This window comes from Primulina tabacum, chromosome 5, assembly GCF_025594145.1.
Source record: "Primulina tabacum isolate GXHZ01 chromosome 5, ASM2559414v2, whole genome shotgun sequence".
NCBI lineage: Eukaryota > Viridiplantae > Streptophyta > Magnoliopsida > Lamiales > Gesneriaceae > Primulina > Primulina tabacum.
In genome coordinates this window covers 7,761,391-7,788,422 of record NC_134554.1, presented here as the reverse complement: position 1 = coordinate 7,788,422, position 27,032 = coordinate 7,761,391, and the positions used below count along the sequence as shown (strand labels likewise).

The following is a 27,032-nucleotide window of genomic DNA, read 5'->3' as shown; positions in this document are numbered from 1 at the left end:
GAAAGGGTATAAAAGAATAGCAAAGTTACGTTTTGTCGATAAATTTTTGTCCATCACATTGAATTATTATTATTATTTTTTTTTGCAAATTAAACTTAATAACGATAACTTCATCAGAAATGTCAAATTTCTATGACTTGCTGTTTTTTTACACCATTAGTTGTGAGAAAGCTCTAAAATTAATGATCTTGCAAGTTGATACACAAACACACGCGCGCGCTTTTTATCCTATAATTGTTCAAAACTTTGGTTAGCGAAATAAATTGACTTGTTTACACATTTTGTTAAGATTGACTGAGATTTTGTTGGATAAAAAGGAAACACACGGATCAGATCGAGATAAAATTTGTTGCAACATGGGTAACTCTGAGAATCTAGCCTAAGATTCTTAGTTGGATTATGAGTCATTTATGTTGTAGTATAGAAAGGATTCGATTGAGTTTTTATTGTTGCACTTATAAAAATACCTGATACATAGAGAGTGTAGAGGCAATAAAGAGACTCACGCAATGCGAGCACGAGAACGCAAGAGCTTGGGAGCGAGTTGTGAGGTGCGAGAGAGAGAGTGGAGCGCAAGAGCTTAGGAGCGTGTAGATCGAGATCTTTTCTCTTGTATGAATAATTTCTGTTTTGTATTCAAATCTCTACATCTTTTTTCAACTCAATTACATCCGAATTCTTTAATATTGTCCAATATCAATTTATTTCCATAACAATTTGGGATCTAATTAGAAGAGCAAGACTAATTAGATGTAGGAGTTCTAATGTTGATAGTAAACTAGGGTTTGATTAGGATTGAGAATAAGTGATGGAATTTGAGTTGGTTAAGGAGCTAGTAACTTAATTCTGCATCTCTATTGTCTGAGAAGGTGATTGATAATTCACCACACTTTTATTGAGACCTCCGCCGGAGTTGTCAATTTCATCCGGTCGTGTATAATATCGGAATTCATGTTAATACTTTGGTGAAATTTACTGAAAAAATTATTACTCTGATACCAAATTTTGATCAATCTTATAATCAAAACACTATATAGGTTAACTTACTGAAAGATTTACGAATTATTTCTCCATTGAAATTGTATCAAAATTTTTACTTATAATATAATGTTCGAATTAATTATTAATAATATATAATACTATATGTTATATTTAATCACTTATAAATTTAATTAAATAGAATTAGAATCCAAACATTTATTTATATATTATTTATAGACCACACCTTGAAGGTGACCGTAGGAGTCTCCCTAGTCCCTAAACTATAATACATTATTGATAGAAAAATAGTTAATTGAGACAGTTGTCGTTCATGTTTTCCAAGAAAATTAATCACTTGACATTCTCTCTCAATTAATTTAATTCTATGATATCAATAATTTAATTAATATAATTTTCGTTCATTTTTTCAAAAGAAATAAGTTGATTTGAAATACTCTTAGAATTTTATCATAAAATATATATACGTATTTCAAAGAAACATGCAGTGTGGTTTGTATATCAAGTGTTCGATTTCGTGTTAAGAAAATGGTGCATTATGGACCGCATGTTTCTTCTTGTCACTTTCTCGAAACAATTTTGATCTACTTTCTGAACAAATATTATTGGCTTCAAAAAACTGAACCAAAAAAATACATGTCAAAAGCTCCATAAAATTACAAAAAGGGAAAATTACTTTTCCCTTCCATTATATTTGACGCTCTGCGATTTTGATATGCTATGTTATATATCATAATTGAGTTTAAGTCATGTATTTTTCATTTTTGAGAAATTTTCTTTATTCGAGATGTAATTTTAGTTTTTTTTACATAAAAATATTTATATTCTTTATTCATTTTTGAAACATATTAACAACAAAAGATATATAACTGGAATAAAAAAACTTTATGAAACAATGATATAGAAAAAATTAATGTTTTGTTTTCATCGTTCGCATCAAACAAATAAATCCAATTATAGATGAAAATGTCAAAATGATTTTAAAAATGCATTGAAACATACATTGTTTTGTTTTATCACAAGTTCACAATATACACACAAGGTAAAACGTCATTCAATTTACCTCCTGTATATATATCTGCTCCATTTTTGTCTTCTGGAACTTGGTTAATGCAATGCCATAACACGCGCACATTCTTTATTTTGCAGGTCCACATATGCACAGTGTCTCAGAACAGAACATGACAATAATTAATATCTAGTGAATTATTAACATTTATTACTAAGAAGCCTGCAGGGGAATTACTCCACAGACAACACATGCAGACATTATTTCAAAGGGAGGATGGAAATGAAATCCACCAGCTCCACTTTGGGAAACATATCATGATATTTGGTGAAATACAGAAACAGTATAGTTTGAATATTGAACCCCTCTTCTTCTTGGTTTTTTTTTTAATGTCCAAAAAGAATATTCAGAATCAAGTTGGAGTTCCCATGAACCTGTTGGAAGTAAAGTGGACAAAGGCTATATTTAGGGTTGGTTATATATCTTATATCCAGGCCACATGTATATAGGGCTGTAGCTAGGTCTATAGATAAAGTGATTGGGTTTATTTTAAGATGTAGACAGGCATGATGGGTGTGGGTTGGGATGATGATGATGGTCTTGTTGGAGGCTAGTGAAACTGAAGAAATGGTAACTCTACATGTGTGTGTGTGTGTGTGTTTATATATATATAATGATGTATTAGTTGATTGCGTTTTTGTTTCATCCGATATTTGGCTCGAATACAATAAATAATTAATATAATTCATTATATATGAATATATTTATATCTATATATCATACATTTTTCATCCTCTCGTTCAATAAACAAACAATTTTTATATATGTGTGTGTATTTAGATAAGGTGACAACTGTAGAGAATGTGGAGTAACCAAGAATTGGTTGATAGTGCATGCATGTGAGCGTTGGAAACATGCATGATGGTCTAAGATGAGTATGTCTATATATTTTCTTTTCTTTTTCAATTTTTTTTTTAAATCTAGAACAGATCCACAGATGTAATTCACCCTATAATTTAAGCACGTGATATATTATATATCGGTCGTCACCCAATGATACCACCTCGCTCTTATCCACATTGCATTTACTTATGCAATTCAATTTTTCAACGATATTAAATATATAAAATCATGATTTCAAAATATTTTTTTAGAAGGTTAAAATAAATTTTAATTAACATATGGCCATCGTTGACATATTATTTTCGAAACGGTATTCGATTCGATTAAAATTCTAATAGTCCATGTATCAATTTATTATATAATAATTTTAAAGTTAGTGATTATGGTTAATTAGCTCACCTTGTTTGATACCATCTTAAGAGATACAATATGATCAAGGACCATAGGTGGGTGGTTGAACATTACAATCTTCAGCATTTGTAGGGCTGGCGCAGTCACCATGTGCTACTCATTTAAGTATGACATCACGTTTTGTTGTGGAATTATATTAGATATCTAACATCTTACAATACCACAAACTAAGTAGAATTCCCAACTTATTTGATCTTGCATTAGAGATATTCGATTTAGAAAAAAAAATAGGAACCATTGAATTTCAAATAACATATGTGTCTTGAGTCGATTTGAAATTCATCATAGTTACTAATATAAGTACTTAATTTGATAGAAAATTTGAATTTAACAAATTCATCCAAACAAGTCAAACGGGTTTAAAAAAAGAGCAGGTCTTAAGTGAGACGATCTCACGAATTTTTATCTGTGAGACGGGTCAATCCTACCGATATTCACAATAAAAATTAATACTCTTAGCATAAAAAGTAATAATTTTCCATGAATAATTCAAATAAGAGATATGTCTCACAAAATACGACTCGTGAGACCGTGTAACACAAGTTTTTGACTTAAAAAAATCATTTCATGATTTTATTTAGGTTATAATAATTTCGGTGAGGTAGTTTGAAATAATTTAAATATTCTCAACCTATTTTTGGGTTGATTTGAAAGCAGCGCAGCGATCTGTGGGCTGTCGATGTACCTTTTGTTTATTATATTTATTGGGCCCTCTGTTTCTAATTTTTGAGCCCATATAGTGTCCACCAACGGATCTTCGAAGGCCCGCTTAAAATTTTTGAAGCAATACCAAAGCAAAACTTACATATTTCCCAATTAATTGCATAAAATATAAGTTAATCCCCCATTTAGCTTAGGTACAAAAATATAGGGATGTAAAGCAAAATCTGAATTCAAAAACCCATACGGACACCTTTTTTTTGCTGCCTAGTTCAGCCTGATCCAAAAACCCATATTAAATTGTATGATTTCTTTCAATTATTTCTTGAATAAATGATAAATGTATGATCAGAATTAAACACAAATCAGGAAAACTTGAATTTAGTAGATTTTGGATTGTTTGTGACCCACTCTCTCAATTTTGTGTTACGTATGAATAACAGGAGATCGGAAGATAAGAAATTAAGAGCCATATGTTAGACCAGATAAAACACTCTTAAATATACACGATAGTCGTGATACCGATTGTAGGATTATACAATAAGATTCCATAATTTTCCCGTGTGTCATAAATGATCTACGAACAAGAAGAATCCTAAAACAAAACGAGATTGTATATAATCAAATCATTATTTGTACATATTATTACAAGATGAAACTACCTACTCATGTCGAGCGACATCTTATAAACAACCTTATCTAACCTAAAATAAATCTACAAAACTCTGATCTAACTTTGAAGCACATTTGTACAATCCAATGATTTGCATATTATTATTAACATTGATCACATATTGACCCATTCGGATCCATCAATGAATGTAAGAGAAATAAAAGGCTTGGCTTCTTCGTCGGTTAGCTCCCTGGACCAAGACACTCTTCCTGCATGATTCGCCCCTGCTCCACTGCACTTGTATTGCCCATAGAACACAGTCCTGCAATCACCCAACACATAATAACTTAATCACGCTTATTATTAGCACCAGAAGCTAGATATAGTTAATTACATATACATTCCCGAAATTTATAATAGTAACAAAAAATCTAGGTAACTTTGATATGTCTCCCTCGAGTCTGTATCGATCTTACATTTATTCTCGTTAAGTTTAAGATTACATGCATGTATATTCCCTCAGGTTTTTGTTTATCTTGCATGTTCCCTGACGTTTTAGAAAACCGAATAACCCGATTGCTCACCAGTAAATATAAGATCACAAGATACGACTTTCATAAAATTAGACAGAAGGGTGGCCATAATTAATTTGTTTAATTTCATTTATAATATAGAAATTAAGAAGGGATGTATATAATTACTTACATTTCTCTGGAGGGATCTCCCCAATTATACCATCCCTTTGGAATGATAATATTGTCCATATATGTGTGGGCAAAGACAACCCTAGAAAAGGCTCCCCATGCTCTTCCCAGGTACAGTGCGCCTGAGCCCGTGACTTTACAGTTCACGAAGGAGAAACCACTGGCGTCTAATATGCTCTTTCTTGCTTGTGCTGTCACTGCTCCTATCGCTCCAGATATTGCATGAACCGCGCAGTTCTGCACCGTACGCCTCAATTATTGTTAGTATCCATATATAGCTACATATTTTTTCAACCATCTAAATACAAATCTTAGGAATTTTTACTTACAGAAAATCCTTTTTTTCTTTTTTTTTTTCTTTTTTCAATCAGTAGATATCAAATCTTTTAAATTATTTGTGATATACGAGAATTGAACATGTGATAATGATCATATGTCAGCATCCATCTTTTTGATAATTCAACTGTATACGACAGTACGACACGTTGCCGTAAAAAATCTCTTGATTTTGGAGAGTAATTTATTCATTTACCTCAAACATGGAGAGGCCATTCCCAAAGATGAAGTCGACGGAGCCTTCAATATAGCAATCTTTGTAATAATGCCTTCCTAAATGATCGTATAGTGTGTCCTGTGCACCCAAGAACTTACAACCAACAAGTGAAGCAGTGTCCGCAGATATCCTAAATGCCACGGCTTGCTTCCCCACTGCTCCCGACGGGGGAACCGGTGCCGTATTCTGCACTCATTGTTCAGTCTAATAATTAATCGCTACCTAAATGGGATTACCATTAGGAAGAACAGCAAAATATTGTGACTTTTTGGTATTTTTAACAAATCAAATCCAATAACGACGTTTCTTTTACAAATTTTTTCCTTTCTTTTTCCTAAGTTCCACATCAAGAATCTGGCGTCATGTTAGTGGCGCAAATAGAAAGACCGTGTACAATTTTTTTATTTTAATTTTTTTTTTTTTTTTTTGCAAAACTAGACCCATTTGGTTATCTTCAATACAACTAGAGAGGCCTCGGCATTTGTGCAAATTTTTTTTTTTTACTGAGATTGAAATTAAATTTGATCGGTTAGGCGATCAATTCGATCAACTTACATGACCATTTTTCTAAAAAAAAGGAAATTAATATAGAGATATAGATATGTATAATTTAAATAGGATTATTTAATTACCTTGACTGTAATATTTTTGGCTATGAAATATGGAGAATTGACTGCAAAAGTTGCGGAACCAAATGTACCGAGAGGCATGCCATTTGGGCCAATAGTCTGGGCAGTATCGCCCCATTGTATAATTGTTTTTTCAGCTCCTGCGCCCTCTATGCTTATAAATGATTTGGTTGCTGGTATTGATACCTTCTCCCTGCATGCAATTAATTCTTTACATGATTGCAATTAATTACTACTAAAATATAACTTGTAACGACTAATTATAAATATGTCATGTAGCTGAATTGTCTCATTTCACCCATCCTCTCTCCGAGTTCCAAACAAAATACAAAGAAAATAAATAAGCAAGTGTAAAAAGACAAATACAATTACTTCATCGGATTTTTGAGATAGTGTGTGTGATAACAACAAGACGAATAAGCTAGTATTAATTATGGCAATTATAATCGAACATGTGAAAGAAAGCCAAAGGCTCAAGGATCGATACTCACGTGTAAACTCCTGCATGAACCTTGATGACAACCCGGACAAGATTGATTATCGGCAACGAGTCGATGGCGTCTTGAATGCAAGTAAAGTCCCCGAGTGCTCCGTTCTTATCGACCGTGAGAAAAAACGAAGGGGTCACCTTATTCTTCGCAGCCTTGAAAGAGGTGTGCTTCAGCTTCCCAACAAAACTAACCCATTTCATGAATTGTAGCTCCGAGTGTTGAGCTTGTGTCGCGTTCACTTTCACTTGCTTCCCCACATCACTTTCCTTTGGCTTCGATTCTTGCGTCGTGTTCACTTCCATTTGCTTCCCCGCATCACTTTGCTTTGGCTTCGATTCTTGCGTCGTGTTCACTTCCATTTGATTCCCGTCATCACATTTCTTTGGCTTCGATTCTTGCGTCGTGTTCACTTCCATTTGCTTCCCGGCATCACTTTTCTTTGGCTTCGATTCTTGCGTCGTGTTCACTTCCATTTGCTTCCCCACATCACTTTGCTTTGGCTTCGATTCTTGTGTCGTGTTCACTTCCATTTGCTTCCCCACATCACTTTGCTTTGGCTTCGATTCTTGCGTCGTGTTCACTTCCATTTGCTTCCCGTCATCACATTTCTTTGGCTTCGATTCTTGCGTCGTGTTCACTTCCATTTGCTTCCCGTCATCACTTTTCTTTGGCTTCAATTCTTTCGTCGTGTTCACTTCCATTTGCTTCCCCGCATCACTTTTCTTTGGATTCACTTCTTGCGTCGTGTTCACTTCCATTTGCTTCTCATCCGAACATGGCTCCTTTGGCTGCAGTTCCTTTAAGTGGCAAAGTGTGTGGCTCGCATTTAGAAGTAGAAAAAGGAAACTAAAATACAAAATTTGCTTGAAATTCAACATTTTTAAGAGAGAAAGTGTTGTTTTAATTTGGAGTAGTTGCTTCAAGTGGAAGAGGGCGTGGTGGCTTATATATGGGATTGTGATACACTAACTAAAGATTGGTTATCCGTATATCTTTATTAAATTGGTCGGTATACAATGCATTATATATTTATAGAACAAAAATATGGTTGTGATTAAATTGGTTTTCTTTTATTGGAGAAGAGATCGAGAGGGGTCACGGGTGAAAACTAACTACGTATATGGAATGTGGGGCTTCGCTTCGCACTTTTGAGAGCTTTATTTGGCGCATAAAAAGGGCTTCGTGTCGTGTATTTTTCCTTTTGTTGTTGTGGTACCACCCGTGACGCTAAAAAATAAAAATGGGAAAATTTGTCCTATATATAATATATTCATATCTGACTGACGAAAGGATATCACTTCTACACAAGAAAGCAACATGGACATGAAGCAAATCATTTATTACAATTAAAGGGAATTAGATCAATCTTGCAATAGCGCTGTTTGTCTTAACCAATGAGAGAAGAATTCTTTATTCTCCATGGGAGAAGCCTCAGCATCCACTACTGGTTCAAGCCGCCTTTGTGATATAATAATTAGCCCAAAAAAAAAAAAAGAAGTTAGAATAAATAATAATTTGGTAACTTTCGTTACGAACATAATTTCTTTATATCTTTGCGATCATATCAAGTGATGATATTAATGGAGTGGTACTTAATTTGGAGTCCATGCATGCGTAGCTAATTTGTTGTGCATTTAGCTCGGTCAAATCAAAATGTTTGAGACAAATATTGGGCTTTTTTGAAGATAGTAGTAAGATTTGAGTTTTGAAAGCTTATATAAAATATATACTTTGATTATTAAACATAAAAAGTAAAATAAAATGAGAGTATAATGGTTAATAGAAAAACAGAGAGAAAATGATCATTCAATGCACATTTCATTTCTTTAAAATTATGGTAAAAATTTGTGTGAGACAGTCTTACGAGTCGTATTTTGTGAGACAGATCTCTTCTATGGAAAAATATTATTTTTTATATTAAAAGTGTTACTTTTTATTGTGAATATCGGTAAAGTTGACCTGTCTTACAGATAAAGATTCGTGAAAACATCTCATAACAGACTTAATCAATAATTATTTAAGTTTTAATGTGTGGTTTTTCATTCAATTAAAAATAATTATTTTAAATGGTAAGAAAGAGTTATTTCAAAAATTCTGGGGAGATACTTCTAGGAATCGGGACTAGCTTCTTCTTGTCGGAACTTGCATGTTCGGTAAAACCAGAAATGATGGGACGACGTATCGGAAAATGCTAGAGAGACGGCAAAGACGAGAAGAAATTCATTAATGATCTCGAACATCAATGATATCTACGACCAAACCTCCAATGCGAGCATTTACATGATCTCTCAAGACTTGAGCATCGATACAAACAGCTATTGGAGGTGGACAAAAAGTGAATGGACGATCTTCTAATTAACGATTTCAGAATCCTCCAAATCTTGTTTGGGATCTGTCCATTTTGAAAATATTTATAATACTAAATATCTATAAATAAATACCATTTTACTTTACAACGTAATATGATAATACCATTTTAGAAAAAATTATTTTACTTTTTTGCATTGAGAAAGTAATTTATATGGTTTATTTCACCAAAGATTCTCAAAGCCATTTTCCTAACTTCCAATTTTCCAACTATGACCTATTAAATTGAGACAATTACAAAAGCAAAATATATATATATCAACAAATTAATGCATGAAGACAAACAAGTATCTATGGAAATCTACACCTCAATCAAGCCAATCCACACCCGAAAAAGATTCCAAGAAAGATCGAAAGTGACCCCAATCCATCAAAGCAACTGAGAAATCTGCAACGATCTTTCTTCTTCAAGCTACCCACCATTTTCCCACAACCTTTGACTCTGTACTATGTTTAGGACCGCCATAGTTTCGAGCTCATTAGCCATAGCCACTTCCATTTGCTTCCTCTTCTTCGCCCCACATAAATCTTTCTACCACTCCCTCTTCCTATCTTCTTCGTTTTCAAGCAATGAATCAATCTCCAACCACCTTTACATGCTCACTAAACGGCCCCATATCGCCGGCTCCGCCGCCAACGCCGAAGCCGCCGCCTATGTCGTGTCCACCCTCAAGTCCTACGACGTTCGAGCCCATATAAGACCTTATTACACCGCCTTGACTTACCCAGTCCGCCGTTCTCTAACACTAGCGCCCACCATTCATGATTTACCGGTTGAGCTGAATCTGGAACAAGAGATTTACGAGGATGACCCGTACGCGGATGTGGCGGATCAAGTCACGCCCACATTCCACGCTTTTGCTAAATCAGGCACCGCTGTTGGGCTCGCGGTGTACGTTAACTACGGGCGGGTGGAAGACTACGCGGCGTTGCAAGCAATGGGTGTGAATGTTTCGGGTCGGATTGCTTTGGCGAGGTATGGGAAGATATATAGAGGGGACATAGTTCAGAATGGGTATGCAGCGGGTGCCATTGGGGTTGTGATATTTACAGATAGGAAGGATTATGGTGGGGGTGGAGGGGATGCAAAATGGTTTCCTGATGAGAAATGGATGCCTCCTAGCGGGGTTCAAGTGGGATCAGTTTATAGTGGAGTTGGGGATCCGACTACACCGGGATGGCCTAGTACTGAGTGGTGTGAGAGGATTACAAATGAAGAGGTGGAGAAATCTGGGGACGTGCCGTTGATACCGTCTTTACCGGTTTCTTGGGAATCCGGGGATGTGCTTATGAGGTCGATTGGTGGAATGGTTGCGAATGAGGATTGGCAGGGAGGAGAAGGTGCCCCTGTTTATAGAGTTGGGCCAGGACCTGGAGTTTTGAACTTAACTTATGAGGTGAGCAACAATTGTCACATGCCATTTCGAGCTGCTAGATAGTTTAAAAGATTAGAGTCGCTAGGTTAGCTCTTACTAGGGATGAATTCAACAACGTTGAACATTAAATTGAAATCTTTTTAATCAAGAAAATGTGTGTATTTTCAAATGGTTGAATGCATGTTACCTGGATTTGCAGGGGAAACAAGTTATAAGCACTATTGAGAATGTGATTGCGATCATTGAAGGAGTTGAGGAACCAGATAGGTATACTTTTTTCAGAATGATGCCTATATATATCTGTTATGAAACTGGAACTTACTTGCGTGTGAGGCTAAATCTACGATTCTTCGTTAATTATGGCTGAAAGCCTGATACTTGTTGGTGCATGTTAGATTCCTTGTTATGCTAAACATTACATGTAACTAGGAAGAAAGAATGGGGGATGTACAAGACATGAATATACTTCCCTTAACGAGTTCTTTGCGCTCGCAAAATTTGTTATCATTGTTAGATATGTCATTCTGGGCAATCATCGGGATGCATGGACCTTTGGAGCTGCTGATCCTAACAGTGGCACAGCATGCCTTCTTGAGGTGATTACAGCTTGAAGCGAATACATCTACAATCCTTTTACAAGTGAATAATTTCATCGTGTACATGCATAACCGTCCGAACTGGTTTGATGCAAATTATTAGGTCGCAGAAAGGCTGCAGAAGCTGCAGAAAAAAGGATGGAAACCTAGACGGACGATAATATTATGCAATTGGGATGCTGAAGAGTATGGCTTGGTCTCTCTCTTTCTCTCTCAAATGCTACAAGCTATTAAGTCCATATATCAAGTAAATACAGATTGTAAGTTTATTTGCTGTTCGTAGATAGGATCCACAGAATGGGTTGAAGAGAATAGACAAATGCTGGCCTCGAGGGTTGTTGCTTACCTGAATGTTGATGTAGCAGTTTCAGGAGCCGGATTTGAAGCATCTGCGACTCCACAGCTTGATGAACTGATCATACAAGCTGCTAAGCAGGTACTAATGTGGTGATAGAGTCTGTTTGTTACCGTGAGCAATTAAAAAACGGCACATGGAAGCATAGTTATCATTCAAAATCTCATTTTTGAAGGTTCAAGATCCAGATAACTCATCTCAAACAATCTACGATTCTTGGATTGACTCGACAAAAAGTACTTTGGTAAGTGCTTTGGTGATCTATGTTGCCAAATGACCGAATATAGGGCTTGGGCCATTCTAGTTTCTAAGATTTTAATACAAATATTACTAATAACTACAGTTTTTGGTATGGTAACGAGCATGTGGTCATACAAGTTACGATCTAAATGTAGATGTTAGTTTATTTTATAAATGTGACGCTTCTTGTTATCCTTTAAGGTTGGGAGACTAGGAGGTGGAGGATCAGATTATGCAGCCTTCGTGCAACACATAGGTGTTCCATCTGCAGATTTAGCCTTTGGAGGAGGCAAGTAAAAATTAAGCATCTCTAGCAATTCATACATGGTCTGAATGATCAGTTGACATCCTCAAACGTAAGGCAAGACTATGGGTTTAGAATATGAAACAGAAAAGGCCACAAAAACAGAATCTTGTGAAAGGCTGCAATTCATGGAACTTAAATCAGTTCGTCTCATTTCATTCAAGCTTTGAAATGTTATCATATAATAGCAGAAAAATAAATTCGCAGACAGTTGTGTGTATTCCCATTCTAACATATATGTTCTCAATAATCAAATAATTGGAAACGGATGTTGGAATAACCTTTCTCACAATCAGTAGCATTTAGATGGACTGATCCATGAAAAGCACGAATAGGGTCTGCTTATTTGTTGATAGAACTTGTCGCTTGCAGGTTACCCTGTTTACCATTCAATGTATGATGACTTCATTTGGATGAAGAAATTTGGCGATCCATTGTTTCAGAGGCATACAGCAGGTTTGTTGTGCATTTTATTCTTACCATCAAACTTTAGTATGCCAGCCGATTTTATTTATTCCCCGATTGTATTGGTCAAACAGTGGCAAGTCTTTGGGGTTTAATAGCGCTCAAGCTAGCTGACGAGGAAATTTTACCTTTTAATTATCTGTTTTACGCCCTTGAGCTTCAGGTATGTGTCGGAACTACACATACTGATTTTTTATGGTCAGAGAAACACCTAATACATGACCGTAATATTTTGAAAATGATTGAAACAGAAAAGTGTGGAGGATTTGCAAGGTGATGTTTCGGGTAGAGATATCACACTTGCTCCCCTATTCAAGTCTATAGATGAACTGAAAAAAGCAGCCATAGAGATAAATGACAAGAAAAAGGTGATGCTTATTTTATAATCAGCATTTACATTTAAAATTGGACGAACTGAACTGTGCCATTATTTAGTCATTACAAGGAAGAAAAGGTTGGACGTGGATGCGGAAAGATAACCAGAATTCAGTTCGAGAGCTGAATGATCGACTTATGATGACAGAACGTGCTTTTACAGATGGGGAGGGGATTCCTGGAAGATTGTGGAACAAACATTTGGTATGTTTCATTCTATATATATTAAGGAACCAATATGTGTAATATACAAGTACCTAAAGGCTAAAGGTTATTATACATACACACACATACACGTGTGCGTTTTTGTATATACAGTTTTATAATTAGTTTGTCTGAATTGGGAATATCTGAGTCATATCTAATTCTACATTTGGTTGATTTCAGATATATGCGCCATCAAAGTATAATGATTACGGTTCGAAGTCCTTTCCCGGGATAGACGATGCAATTGAAAAGGCGAATAGCTTGAATACTTCTGATTCATGGCGTTCTGTACAACATCAAATTTGGAGAGTTGCAAGAGCCATTACACAAGCTTCCTTGTGCCTCAAGGGTGAACTAAAATGAATGCTCGATGCATACTAATTGGCTCGGTCCTTCTGTATATATATCACGGCGAATGGAAAATGCTCGATATGACTCGTTACCAGCACTAATATCTTGCATGTTCAGAGCATAATTTGTGTTCATAGATGTTTAATTAAGAATAATTATGAACTTGGACTCGGTATTTTGATCATTCGATGTGATGGTATGGTTGGTCCACCACATTTATACAAAAAATTTCCAATGCTTAGTTGGAAGAGAAGAAATTTAAATCTTAAATCTCATTATGACACATTCAAATCCACAAATGATGCATCAAACCGTGCACACAGTGATGGTTCATACATATCTATATTTATATATATATTGCATGTATGCACCATTTGTAGAGTAGAATCAGAACACACTGGAAACGAAGGACCCAACAAGTAGGCTTACAGAGACATTATAAACAGTTCATTTTATCTCCTGGGAAAAAATTTCTAACGCATATTGCATAATAACTTAGTCCAAGCAAACTGTACAATAAGCTATAATGAGATGCCCCCCAAGGGCTTGATTATCCGAGGAACTTGACTATAAGTTTCTATATCTTAATGAATACATTTTTACTTGTATTCTAACTAAATATGTGCAACAAAACCAGTAATGTACGAATGTGAAGGTCCCTTACTTCCATACCTTTATGGCTCCATCTCTACTGCTTGATATCAGAAGTCTCTGGTTGAATTTCACAGAAGCCAAAGAGAGGATAGAATCATGGTGACACCCTGCAGAATCTGTGGCGGCAGCAGCAATTATAGCTTTTCTAGTCAATTTGGTAGCCAGTGGTCGTCTCTTTGCTTCCTGCTTGGAATTGCGCCAGAAAATAGTCTATAAGTACATGTTTATGGACTATATGGAGATAACATGTTTCATCTTTTAAACAAAGAAAAAAATTGCAATGTGATTTAGAAAATAAGGCATGCCAAAATAATTTATTTAAAACAGGTGATGGCTTTTAAGGGGTTTCAAGTATTCAGGACTCATCATCAAAGGAAGTTCCACAGTCATACAAATTACAAGTGCCATACAGACTTTACTTCAAATCTCTATTCTTTCTTGCTGTTATATCACAACAAACTCGGAAAGCTGACATAGCAAGTTGCAAGTCCCACAAAAGAAGATTTTTTTAATCAGATTTTTAACACTTCAATTACACCACTAGCAGCAAAGAACAGAAACTGGAGTTGAGTATTTCTATAGGCTTTATAATGTAAATAATGAATAACCCACACAGCTTTTGCTCTGTCAAACTTGGTTCTGATGTACAAGTGGAAATCCACCAGAATAAGATGTATATTCCCTTACAAAAAATATCTGACCTGTTTAGGTTTTAAAGAATTTTTATTGCACCGATACCAACTGGAACAGAAAATAAGAGGCAGATCTTAGCGGCTGATTACCTGCACAACTTGCACCCCAAAGCTAGATTTTGTCTCATAAAAATCATCATTTCCAACTCCTTTAACACATGGTCCACATACACAATAACTCCTATCCGGGCTACATATACAAACAGTACCATCCATAAGATGAGCAAAATTGTACATAAGAAGTAAATGGAATACAAAAACAGAAACCTCAATCGCAAAAGAAAACAAATGAGTACCTGCAATGGTTCCATCGGCGTATCTTCAAGTCAGTTCCCCCAGTTAAAAGATCTCCACCAGGTAATGGAAGCAACGCACGGATACCAGGAAGACGAGGGGGAGGTTCATTCAGCTCATCGATCCTGTACTTCGAATTCAAATTCTGCCTCAATTCTGATTTAGTGTTGGTCTTAGCAGACGGTCTAGTGAGAGCCCATGACGACTCATAATTCTCAGCTTCACTCTCATTGTTTGCTGCCCTCAACACCTGCAAAAGTGAGTAATGATTCCATACTAGACTGACTAGTCAGAGGTTCCTAGCTAAAATTTCACCACTGGAAGTAATGACAGCTTTTCGAAGTTCTTATGTATGATATGGAGAATCCAGATAATGCTCATGGCAAGTGGTGACAGATCTAATAAAAGTAACCATCTCAATACAACTTTTTTCTCCATGTACATTTTGATCTTTCTGGCATAATAAACACACGGTATACACCCATGTTTCTCAGTTTCATAATCGAAACAAATAGCAGTGTTACTTTACAAAACCTCAATTTAAATATTGCCTCACTCAGAAGCATAGTCATGCATCATAAAAGAAAGAAGAATAATAAAATGAGAGTTGCACAAAAATAATAAATATCATGTAACAAGAAATAATTTTTCTTTTAACGTGTCAACATCATGGCGCTGTGCAATGAGAAATAAACAGGGGAAAATACAACAAAACAGGAAATATGACAACAGAATATTCTGTACCTGGTGGCGGCTTCCATTTTCTGCATTCCAAAGTGAAACTTCATTACACCCAGCCGCAACATATACCAATGGTCTTGTAGCCACAGACAAGGGCGTACCAGTAGGAGGAACAAAAAGACACATCTTTTCAATAGGGCATGCAGGAGAATATTGCCATGAGTTAACAGGTATGCAGAATCTCAGATCCCACAAAGTCAGCACACCTCTTGATGATCCCGATATGAACCAATTACCACAAGGGTCTGCCGCCAGAGAAGATATATAGCCCTCCTCAGGAAGCACTTTTGTACGCCAGGCACGAGAGATTGTTCTTGTATCCCAGAGATGGATCCCACAATTTTGTGTGCTGCATAGAATTGTTTTGCCAGTACTTCCATCTGCAGAGTAGTTCAGAAGGCTTAGTATAGCCCCTTCTCCAAAACCATTCCTTTTAATATCAGTGATACCAGAATAATTTTCAACAACATTGCCAAGCCCTCTAGAGATGTGATCAACAGAAAATAAATGTATCATCCCATCACTTGCCCCAACAACAATTTGCATAGAACCTCGAAGCACAGCACAACACAGTGCTCGACTACCACCCAATGAATAGGTTAGCCTAGACCTAAATGAGATGTCCTTCTCCAGCTTCTTGCAATCCCATATCTTAACAGTAGAATCTTCAGAAGCACTAACAAAAAAATGTTGGTCCATGGAAATAGAAATATCATTGACAGCAGACTTGTGCTCCTGGAGATGTGCAACCAACACACCCCGAGGCCTCCAGCCTGAATCTGGAACGGTAGATGACCAAGCTGGCGGGGATGGTCCAGCAGCCTCAGTATTTGTAGAGTGATTTTCTATTGCAGCAGAACTCTTTGTCGTCCTATCAGACAATCCCACTTCATTAAATCTGCTAGTAATACAGGTAGTTTCATCAATTTCTCTGTCTTCTACTTCGTGCACCACTCTCCGCAATTGTGCAGGGCCATTACCAACATAAATTGATCCCGATACTAGCTTAGGAGCTGGGATCGTACTGGCTAAACTAAATGATTTATTTATTGGATCCATCCAAGGCAAGGAGGAAGAACTAAAATCTAAAGAATTTTGAGGAAATGAAGAGGCAGATGCAGCAGGAGTAGCGCTATCTGTTCTCTTGTTGTCAATCTTAAAGTAGTACAAAGGTATGCTTTCTGATGATTTATCAATAAAGCTGTTCATGCAACTCATTTGTGGTGACATAAATCCGGACAACTGAGACTTTTCTGAGGCTACACGATCTCTGTCTTCCTCCATGCTCGAATCATTTCGTATTAATCGTCCCATGGATTTGAACTTACTGTTGTTATCATCCGAATCAGTTAAATCCATGTGTTCCCCTGTGTTACCAATAAAGTTATGGTGTATATCATCATGTTTTGACTCTGACCACCACTTTACTGGATCCAAATCCTTGACGTTTTTCTGGATCAATTCTACATCTTCCAATTGCTTAGCTTGTGATGACGTGCTGTACCAAATCTTTCTCTGTCTCTCAAGCATGTCTGAACTTCTGGTGTTTTCTAAAACTTGATAATACAATTCTCTCGAGACTGATGGCTTCAGACACGAGAGGACAGCTTTTTCTGAGGCTAAAGATGCTGGTTGTCTACGTAAGAAAGGACGTATGAGTGGGACCATAAACACATATGAATCGATTGCTCCTAAGTTCTCACTACATGATGCAATGAAGGTGACAGCTGACCTCCTGACCCACTTACTGGGATAGCATAACAGAGGAACAGCACGCTCTATCATTTCAAGCAGGATCCTCTTCCGTAAATAATTTCTTCTGCACAAGATAGCTAAGCAAACTAGTGCATTGACAATAACTGACTCGGTTACATCATTTAGCGCTTGTTCAATGTAAGGTAAGAGATATTCCTCCACACTTCGCTGGCCAACAAAAAAGCAGACATATACTATCTGCCCATAAAATACAGCCCTTAGCTGCTCATCTCGATCATTCAAAAAAGCCGGGAGCATAGGCAGCAAGAAGTCATTGCTCTGCTTCTGGCCCAAAAACCAACAAAGGTTATCGATTTCATGCAAGAGTGCTCTCCTAATGTTAGGCGTTTGCTTTGGACCCATTACAAGTTCTTGAATGACCTCTGAAATAGATTTTCTCAACTGTGTAAGCTGTACATCAGCACTCACACTCTGTGGCTCATCAGAATTTCCTTTGGTTATAAATGACTTCTGCAATAAACTTGCTTCATTAAGAACCCCTGCCTCAGTCAAGCTTTTTGAGTGAATGAGGAACCCATAAGAAGTCAGTGCAAGCTTAGATATATTGCTGGCATAACAAATTCTAACACTTTCCTCGGAATCATCAGGAAGCATGGAAAGCATAGGAAGAATATATTCCGGAAAAATTTTGGCATCACTGGGAGGAAAATCTCTGATTAGAGGAAGAATGTCGCACAAAGCCTCTAAGGCAGCACAGCGTACAATTGCAGCTGAATCTGAAAACAAAGCTATAATGTAAGGAAGGACACGTTGCAGTCGATCTTCGTCATCGATATACAAAGAACAAGATTTCAGCAGGAGGACAGCAACCCTCCGTATAAAAGGGACCTTGACATTTCGAACGCACGAGCAAAGAAGCGAGGCAATCAGTACCATACCCTCACAGCTAATCATATCATTAGGTAATGGAACAAAAGGCACTCCATAAGTGTCTGATTGATTGTCATAATCCAATATCATTGAGGTCGAATCAGTCATTGTAATCTTTTTCAAGAAGGGAAGGTGACTTCGTTGGAATATAGTGGAGATGCTTTGAATCAACTCCCCAGGTCGCTGCAATCCATTTTGCTTCTGATTTTGGGAATAACCTGACTTAACCACACTATCTGGCACTGGATTCATACCAAAATGACAATTGTTTTGCTTCACATCCCTGAGCAGCTTATTCACATCCCCAAGAAGATCGAGATGATTACGACTTGAGTTCTTCTTGGTTTCTTCACCTTTGTTTGAAAAATTAGTTGCCCTGCTGATATCCTGTTTTGCATCTATCACTTGCGGCAATTGACTTATATCACTTGGAAAAGTTTCCACAGAAGAGATTATATCATTGCCAGTCCTATTGCCTATCATTTGCCTAAGTATTTCTTGGAACGAGGTCTCACAAGCTAGAACCTGCAACGGAAATAATTGTAATTGAAAAACCTAGGACAGCTAATCAACAATACAAAAGCGTCATCCAAGTTCCTTACCTTTGCATCAGAACTCAGAGGATTTAACAAGGAATAGAATTTGTGAAGAAATGGTGAAAAGTAAGTCGGAAATACAACTACTGCATAGTTCTGCAGGTAGCTCTCAGCAGGCAGTCTTGACTCTGAATCCAATTGAATCATATGAAGAATCATTTTACGAATTACTGAATCTGGAATCTGCGGTCATAGAGAAGACAAAACAATATCTTAGTATTCTGGGAATAGACTGCGGTCATAGAAAAGAACAAAACAATATCTTAGTATTCTGGGAATTCAATTCAAGAAAGTGTTTCTGATAGTTTATTGTCGCTTAAAGATGAGATGTTACTTGCAGAATTATTGGACAAATTTTAGCCAAAGACAGATAGTAGGTAAAAGTAAACAACCAAAAAAAGCGAACGGAAAACTAACTAGAAAGGGATCCATATGCATAAGAAGGTACCTTTTCCAGATGCTGGCTAGGGTCATACTGTCCTCTTCGATATGCAAGAAGTTGAGATAGCTCAAACAATGGTTGACCTTCAAGAAAAAGCTCAGCAATCACACACCTAAAAAAGAAAGTTCAAAACTTCAGGAATTTAAAACCAAATATGATAAATTTCCACTCAATAAAATGTGACATGAAAAAAACACTAAATTCAAGTGGTTATGCTGGCAAGATAATGGTGAAAAATATATTCTGAAACTAACAGCTCTTGAATAATAAATCCTCCTAAAAATGTCTCATATGATCCATAAAATAATTTAAAAAAAATTTAAAGACAATCAAGCCAGTAAAATAATGAATTGGCTGATAGAAGAAGGCATTGGGTAACTAGATAACCCTTTTCAAAGCAGACAAAAGTTGATAGAGAACGTATTCTGAAATTCTTCCCGTCTGCAGTGATCATTTTATAGATTTTGTTTATACTATCCAAATTGTAAAACGATGAAGTTAACAAATGCAGTCACTTGAGATATGATAAAAATAACCAGTATTTACCAGGCTAATGCGAAGACCCGGCATTGCAGAATCAAAATAATAATAATAAAGCTGCGTGTTTCAGCTTATACTATACTATCACATGCCATTCACATTGAGTTATAATTGAATAAAACATGTCATCAGTACTAACTTCATCGTGGAAACAGCCCAACAGATTACAATGATGGTTCAAACCATTTTGGTCCAACTTTCTCAGATAGGAAAGGCTAGTCAAATGGAACAGGGATTGCCAAACAAGACGTCAAAGCTTCAAGAAAATAATTTCCCATCCATGATTTAAATGCTCTAGATGGATTTATCCAACTAACAAAGGAGTACTTCAAATGTTTGATCACTTGATCGTACCATGTAAGCAATTAATCATGTCTCTGATGAGAATTTCACCAAAGGTTATCGCATCAAACAATAAAACTCTCACCCTACTGAAAAGATGTCCATTGCTGGCGTTAAAGGTGCATCTTGTGCCATTTGCATTTTGCCTCCGTGCTCATAAAACCTCTGAAAAATGTAGTGTATTATTTTATCCATGGTATGTGAAACAAAATCCTCCAAATATCAGAGAAGGGAAGATACAATGACAGCTGCATAAAACCCCACAGAGATCCATATTATTTTTTCAATTTATCTCCTGATAGATGATGGATACTTCATTGCGCAATTGCATCAAATTGTCGATTTCATTACAATTTCCTGATGACTGAAGCCCCTAAAATTTCATGAGATTGTTGTGCACTCTCCATTTTACAAAACAGGATGGGAATGAATTCGGAATTATGATAGCATTATCAACCCATTTTTTTGTGCCTAAAAGGATCTTAAGATAATAGATTGCGATAGTGCTGTCTATAATAAACAAAAAGTTAAATGTCGATGAAAAAAACTAAGTCTTGCAAAGGTCAAGGCAATTTTTGAAGAGGATTGGTGATGCCACACTAGATTCTTCACATTGATTACACAATTTTAACTTAATTTCATACAATTCAAGGGAAAAAGGAAGAATAAATTTGGAAAATTTTGTATAAACCCAGATCAACGACAACAAAAATCTAAGACGTTTAGAAAAAATCCCCCTTTTAAGGAAATTCAGTACCAGAACAATTTACTGATAAAATGGTAGTAAGAATCTATTGGTGTACTTTGACAGAGGGGAAGGGCAATCTTTGACAAGAAAAAGATGGCACATAAGGCGCACTTTGTGTTTAAAAAGTAAAAACAGAAAATGAACAGGTAGAAGATAAAAAAAGAGGAGCGGAAAGAGGATATAAGATAGAATGCAAGTTGACATTATATTAATAATACTCATGTTGGATGTGAATCCAACATTCACATACAACCACAGGCAAGAAGTCTAAAACTACAAGCCAAGATAGCAGGTTCAAGATCTCATGAAATTAATATAAAATACCACTCATCGACAACAGGATGATTTTCATCTCACTAAGGACATCAAACAGGAGTTATTGTACAGGGTTCAAGGCACGAGAAATAAACAAATGGTACAAGTGAATTGGTTATGCTCACGTCTGCTTCCGCACTTGAAAGATCATGAGTTGATACTGTCACTTGCATATGGAATATGTCTCTTAGTGAAATAAACAGTAATACACCTAAAGTTTAACAAGATTCTCGTTGCATCAAACCACTAAAACATATAATCCCTTAACTATGAATTGTTCAGCATGCAGGCATTGAAGCATTTATACATAGTCTGAAGTTCTATGTGTCTATAAGGTTATCATCGTCAACAGATGACCAGAAATGATCCAAGAAACAAAATAACAAAAAAAAAACAAACCTCGGGTGCAACATAACAGCGCCTTCTTTCTCCAGTATCAAAGAAAAACGAAAAATCAGAAGGATCATCATGCGGAATATATGTGGGCTTAAATGATGCGAAATCAGCAAGGTACAGCCAATTCCAGGAAGTAACCAGCACATTCTCACACTTAATATCGCCTGCAGCACATTCATTGACCAAAAAAATAAGTGAAAAGAAAAATAGAAACCTTGCAGCTATGCACTTTGAATTTTCGGGTTCATCTCACCATGACATACTCCATGCTCATGGCTTTGTTTCACAGCATAAAGCAACTGCAAAATGCATTGAGCAAGTTTCTAAACGAGCACATCTTTGGCACAATCACAAACTCCTACAGCATCAAAGAGATTTGAGAGAGAGACATGAACCTGAAATGCTAGCCATTTCTTTTCAACAAGAGAGAGAAAAGGTCGAGTGCTCAACCGATCATGAAGGTTGTTAAAGAAATATTGCCTCAATAAATAAGCAGCTTTATCTGTTTCAAGCCAAAACTGCAAAATGAACCCAAAAATGGCATTAGTTTTAACTGTTTGGAACCTGAGGAACTAATGGCAGCAATGAAATTCAATGCAACTAAAAACTCCAAAATGAGAAACATTTGGGATATAAACTTTACCTTTACTGAAATTTCACGATATAACTTGTCAAATTACTAATTCTACAAATTCAAAACAAATTATCTCTTCAACACCACTACAAGAAGACACGACACAGAACACTCCTCACATGTATAACCTTTGTGAAAATGACTATTCATAGCTTTCATGATAATTGTTCATCCACACTGAATTTCATATTGCTCAATTCGACAGCAACCATACAAAGTACGTAATTACCCCATTCTAACAAAAGAACAGAGGTATTGGCACTTCGGGTAAACAATTTTCGGAATCCAATTAGGCCAAGTACAAAAAGTTCAAACTACTCCAAAACTGTACTCCATCCTCTTCGAGTAATACAATTCATTGCGTTCATTACAAGAACCATAGCAGCAGCACCAACAACAATCAATGAAAATTATTATCGTCAAATAAAAAAAATCGTAAAGACGGTATGGGGTAGATGATTAACCTGGAAGGGCCAAACGTGGGAGTGATCAAGGTTGGAAAAGACATCTCGAATGTGAGCAAGGCGGCGCTCGTAGTCTCTTAGAGTGATGGAATCGCCTCTCTTGAAGTAGACCTTAACTAGAACCAAACCCTCGTCATGCTTGCACAGTATGGATTTGAGGAAACGCCCCCTCCCCAACACTTCCTTCAACACCAAATTGTAAGAAGACGGCAAATCGTGCAGGTAATACTCCGTCGCCGAAGCCTGCGTAGTCCGCGCGATCTTATTCCCCATTTTCCCTCCTCAATTCTCTATTTTCCACAAATCATACGGTTCGAATTGGGTCAAATTTGATCGACACGGGAGTAGAATTTCGAAGCTCTGGAATTTTAAAAAAGAAGGTTTTTTGGCCGTGAAGACAAACAATTAAAGAGCTCGGCCCATCATTTACGATCGCCCGCTCTGCGGCAATGTTCTACCCTGAATTAGGGAACTCCGGGCATAACCGGACCATTGATCCGACCCATTTGCTCTTGAGTCTTTATTGGATACCAGTACACTGATGTATGTATATATGCGTTGCGTGTTTGTATAATATTTTTTATAATTCAAAATATAATTAAAAAATAGCGAATGATTACATTATAATTTTGATAAAAAAACAATTTTAGTGTCATTGTTTGACGATTTTTATCATATGCTCTACTTTTATAAAATAGAATAGAGATAACACGAAAAAACATGAATTACAACATGTATTTTTCTATGTAACAAATGTTTACCTAAAGACAAATATATATTTAATTACAATAATTTATTATTTATTTTGTCATGATCTTTGTAAATCATATCGATACGTAAATAAAAATTATTTAAATTGAAAAATTATTAAGGCTCAAATGTTAGTTCAAAAAAATCATAATCTTAATAAATTACAAAATCATAGAATTTTATGTAATTTTTTATAAATCGTATGTAAAAGTTTTGAAAAAAATTTTACAAGAGTCTGAAATCAAATTTTACAAAATTTACTAAAAAATTTATCCATCATTTTTAAAGGTTAACAAATTTTTGCGAAACTTAAACCTCTAGGTTTATGCAACGACAAATGGTATCTAATAGGTAGAGTCAACCGATATATCTTCCTAGGTTCCTGCCCATCAAATGATTTTATGTTACAAAAATTTAGATGAGATCGTATTTTACGAGACAAATCTTTTATTTGAGTCATCCATAAAAAATTATTATTGTTTAATGTAAATATCGATAAGACTGACCATCTTATAGATAAAAATTCGTAAAATCATCTTACAAAAAATCTATTCTTTTATGTTTTAACCATATGCATCTGAAAAAATGATATATTCCCTCTTCGATGTGATATATGCTGGTCATTCAATCGAATATTTTCAACAAGCTACATTTGTTGTTTTTATGTGCCATTGCCCACCAGTAATTGCTCCAATGAAGCTTCACATGCAACAGAACAATTTTCACTACTGAACCTGATGTTGCGTGGTATAATGGCAGTAACAACAGATCACAACGAAACGATAACACCGCAGAATCCATTCCACATTTTAATCAAGCAAAAATGTGAGATTAATTACAGCGAACTAAACAAGAAGAAACAAGCCCCGAACAAATTCGACTTATTAAGACCTATATACACAAAACGGGCGGGCGATCCAAAGATCAGGTCGCGGGCGGAGTAGAATCAACCACCTCGCGATCTTCGACGTTGGGATCGTTAGCATCCATGGTAACTGCTTCCTTATCCGCCAATCCGAGCTCGGCCGGGGAGTAACCGTCGCCCACCCACGTGAATTTGCCGCCGTGGCCACCTTTCTTGGGGGATCCGTTCTTGCCGGCGACAGATTTGCGGTCTTTCTTCGGCCCCGGGCCGTTGGGATTGATCACCGGTTCGACACTCTTGCTGGTGTTCTTCATCTTTCTTGGATCAATTTGGTCTGAATTATTTAGATTAGATTATATAGTGGAAATGGTGGGGTGGCGGTCACGTGACCGATTAGGACTTGAACGGTAAGGATGGATAAGAACTAAGAATTAATTATTTTTATATTTTATTAATATTTCATGCCAAGTCAGGGTAATAGCATCACAAGGTAGATGAAACGTGTTCGTTATAATATAGTTTAATGGAATATCTGGCGGTGACAATGTGAATAAGATGAATAAATTCTTATCAGAGAGTTATCTTATAAACTAATTTTATTAAACAAATATTTTATATATAATACTATTCATATTTTTATGCCAGATTTATTATTTTTTATTTTAAATATAAATCAAATCAAATCAATTCATTTTGTGAATATAAATTTATGAGATCGTTTTATATATTCGTTATCTTCTAATAATTGATACATTCACATGCTAGTACCGAAATTTTCATAGATGTTATATATATCTAAGCAAAAACTTGTGTGAGACGATCTTACAGGTCGTATTTTGTTAGACATATATTTTATTTGGGTCATACATAAAAAAATATTACTTTTTATGTTAAAAATATTATTTTTATTGTGAATATCGGAATGATTAACCCGTCTCACAGATAAAGATTCGTGAAACCGTCTCACGAAAAATCTACTCATATATCTACATGTATAAAGATAGAGTCTCGTGTAATATTTAAATTTTCGGTCTGATTGTTGCCACAAAGTTGAACGCAAAACTAATTCTCAACTTATGCGATATTCAAATCAATATCTACCGAATTTTTCCTTTTCACGCCTTAAAAGCACAAGTGCCATTACAAAAGGGAAATATATTAGCAAAAACCCTTCAAAATATTGTTTGACTCAAATGAAAAAAAAAATAAAATAAAAAACAAACAAACAAACGTGGCGATCAATTTTTACAATTGATGACCAAACTGGCGCCACCTTTAGTACCCAAAGAAGGAGAAAATGATGGTCTAGGGCACTTCTTTGTTATGGTCGCCTTGGGACCAAATTTGTGGTGATTCAAATTCCCCCCGTAGCTCTTACACGACTTCATTCTTTCGATATAAGAGCTCTCCTTCTTTGCAAGATCTTCTAGTCTCTTCGCACTTGCTAATGACCCGAAAGTTTGCGACTTCCCATGGTAATACTTGGACAGACCCCTCCTAAATAAATAAAGTTTTTGAGAATAACGTAAGCTTGGCTAAAAGCACACATAACATTCTTTATCTGGGAAGAAATAATCTGTTACACCTTGTTATACATCTCCTTTCTAATTTTCATTGTTCAATAAGTAAATTATAATTTAGTGTAATTAAGATTGCTTACTTGACAGGGAGTTGGGACATGAGCTCAGCCAACTCGAAAAGAGGCCCTAGTCGAGGGGACGAATCGGAGGAAGATGGGGATGATGCATCATCTGCTAGCTTGGAGGATAAGGAGGAAGATGACTCAACCGAATCATTCATGGAAGAGAAAGACGACTCCATTGATCCACTATACTGATCCGACTTCTTCGATCCCATTTCTTGAAAATTCTTCGTTTCTTCGCCCATTGAAAAGAACCCACAAGAATGTCGAAGCCCAAGATTGAAGAGTGATGGTTATTTTGAGGATAAGTCCCTTTATGTCACATAAAATAATGTCATGTTTGGGGAGTATACATATATATATATACACACAATGGGAAATGGGGTGCAAGTGGATGTATATGTGGCTAATAATGAGTGGGTTTGAGGGGTATGATTAGGTGTGCGCATTTTTTATGTATTGTACATTGTTATTATCTGAAAAGAATATTCTTATTTAACCTATATTCTTTCTAAATAAAAATATTAGAATTTTGTATTTTTAAATTAATTTAAATTGATGAGATGATAAGATTTATTTCTAGATAAATTTTATTCTTGGGATTTATTCCACATGTTTTAATTTAGGAACTTATCCCTAAGATACAACATCTTAGTTAAAAAT

General features: G+C 36.0%; 3 protein-coding genes and 1 long non-coding RNA gene across 4 annotated transcripts; 1 reads left to right on the top strand and 3 right to left on the bottom strand.

Moving 5' to 3' along the window:
• Window positions 1-4,578: 4,578 nt before the first annotated feature.
• LOC142546117 (putative pectinesterase 53) lies at window positions 4,579-7,895 on the bottom strand. Its single transcript, XM_075653636.1, has 5 exons — window positions 6,973-7,895; window positions 6,485-6,674; window positions 5,832-6,038; window positions 5,301-5,536; window positions 4,579-4,917 (listed from the first exon to the last, which is right to left on the bottom strand). Exons 1-5 carry the CDS (start codon window positions 7,848-7,850, stop codon window positions 4,770-4,772), a joined length of 1,659 nt encoding a protein of 552 aa, XP_075509751.1. The 5' UTR covers window positions 7,851-7,895; the 3' UTR covers window positions 4,579-4,769.
• A 1,715-nt stretch (window positions 7,896-9,610) lies between these two features.
• LOC142546116 (putative glutamate carboxypeptidase LAMP1) lies at window positions 9,611-13,871 on the top strand. Its single transcript, XM_075653634.1, has 12 exons — window positions 9,611-10,736; window positions 10,915-10,982; window positions 11,230-11,311; window positions 11,415-11,507; window positions 11,595-11,747; window positions 11,842-11,910; window positions 12,108-12,195; window positions 12,583-12,666; window positions 12,750-12,838; window positions 12,927-13,043; window positions 13,111-13,254; window positions 13,438-13,871. Exons 1-12 carry the CDS (start codon window positions 9,789-9,791, stop codon window positions 13,618-13,620), a joined length of 2,118 nt encoding a protein of 705 aa, XP_075509749.1. The 5' UTR covers window positions 9,611-9,788; the 3' UTR covers window positions 13,621-13,871.
• Window positions 13,872-13,995: 124 nt separating this feature from the next.
• Window positions 13,996-23,623, bottom strand: LOC142546115 (serine/threonine-protein kinase VPS15-like). Its single transcript, XM_075653633.1, has 11 exons — window positions 23,113-23,623; window positions 22,410-22,532; window positions 22,268-22,313; window positions 22,018-22,178; window positions 20,641-20,720; window positions 19,680-19,785; window positions 19,238-19,414; window positions 15,993-19,160; window positions 15,251-15,498; window positions 15,045-15,144; window positions 13,996-14,445 (listed from the first exon to the last, which is right to left on the bottom strand). The coding sequence occupies exons 1-11, from the start codon at window positions 23,383-23,385 to the stop codon at window positions 14,269-14,271; spliced, it is 4,659 nt and encodes a 1,552-aa protein (XP_075509748.1). The 5' UTR covers window positions 23,386-23,623; the 3' UTR covers window positions 13,996-14,268.
• A 2,202-nt stretch (window positions 23,624-25,825) lies between these two features.
• On the bottom strand, window positions 25,826-26,711 carry LOC142544685 (uncharacterized). The gene is made up of 2 exons (XR_012820078.1): window positions 26,388-26,711; window positions 25,826-26,224 (listed from the first exon to the last, which is right to left on the bottom strand). It is a non-coding gene; the product is annotated as an uncharacterized LOC142544685 (long non-coding RNA).
• Between the last annotated feature and the right edge of the window lie 321 nt (window positions 26,712-27,032).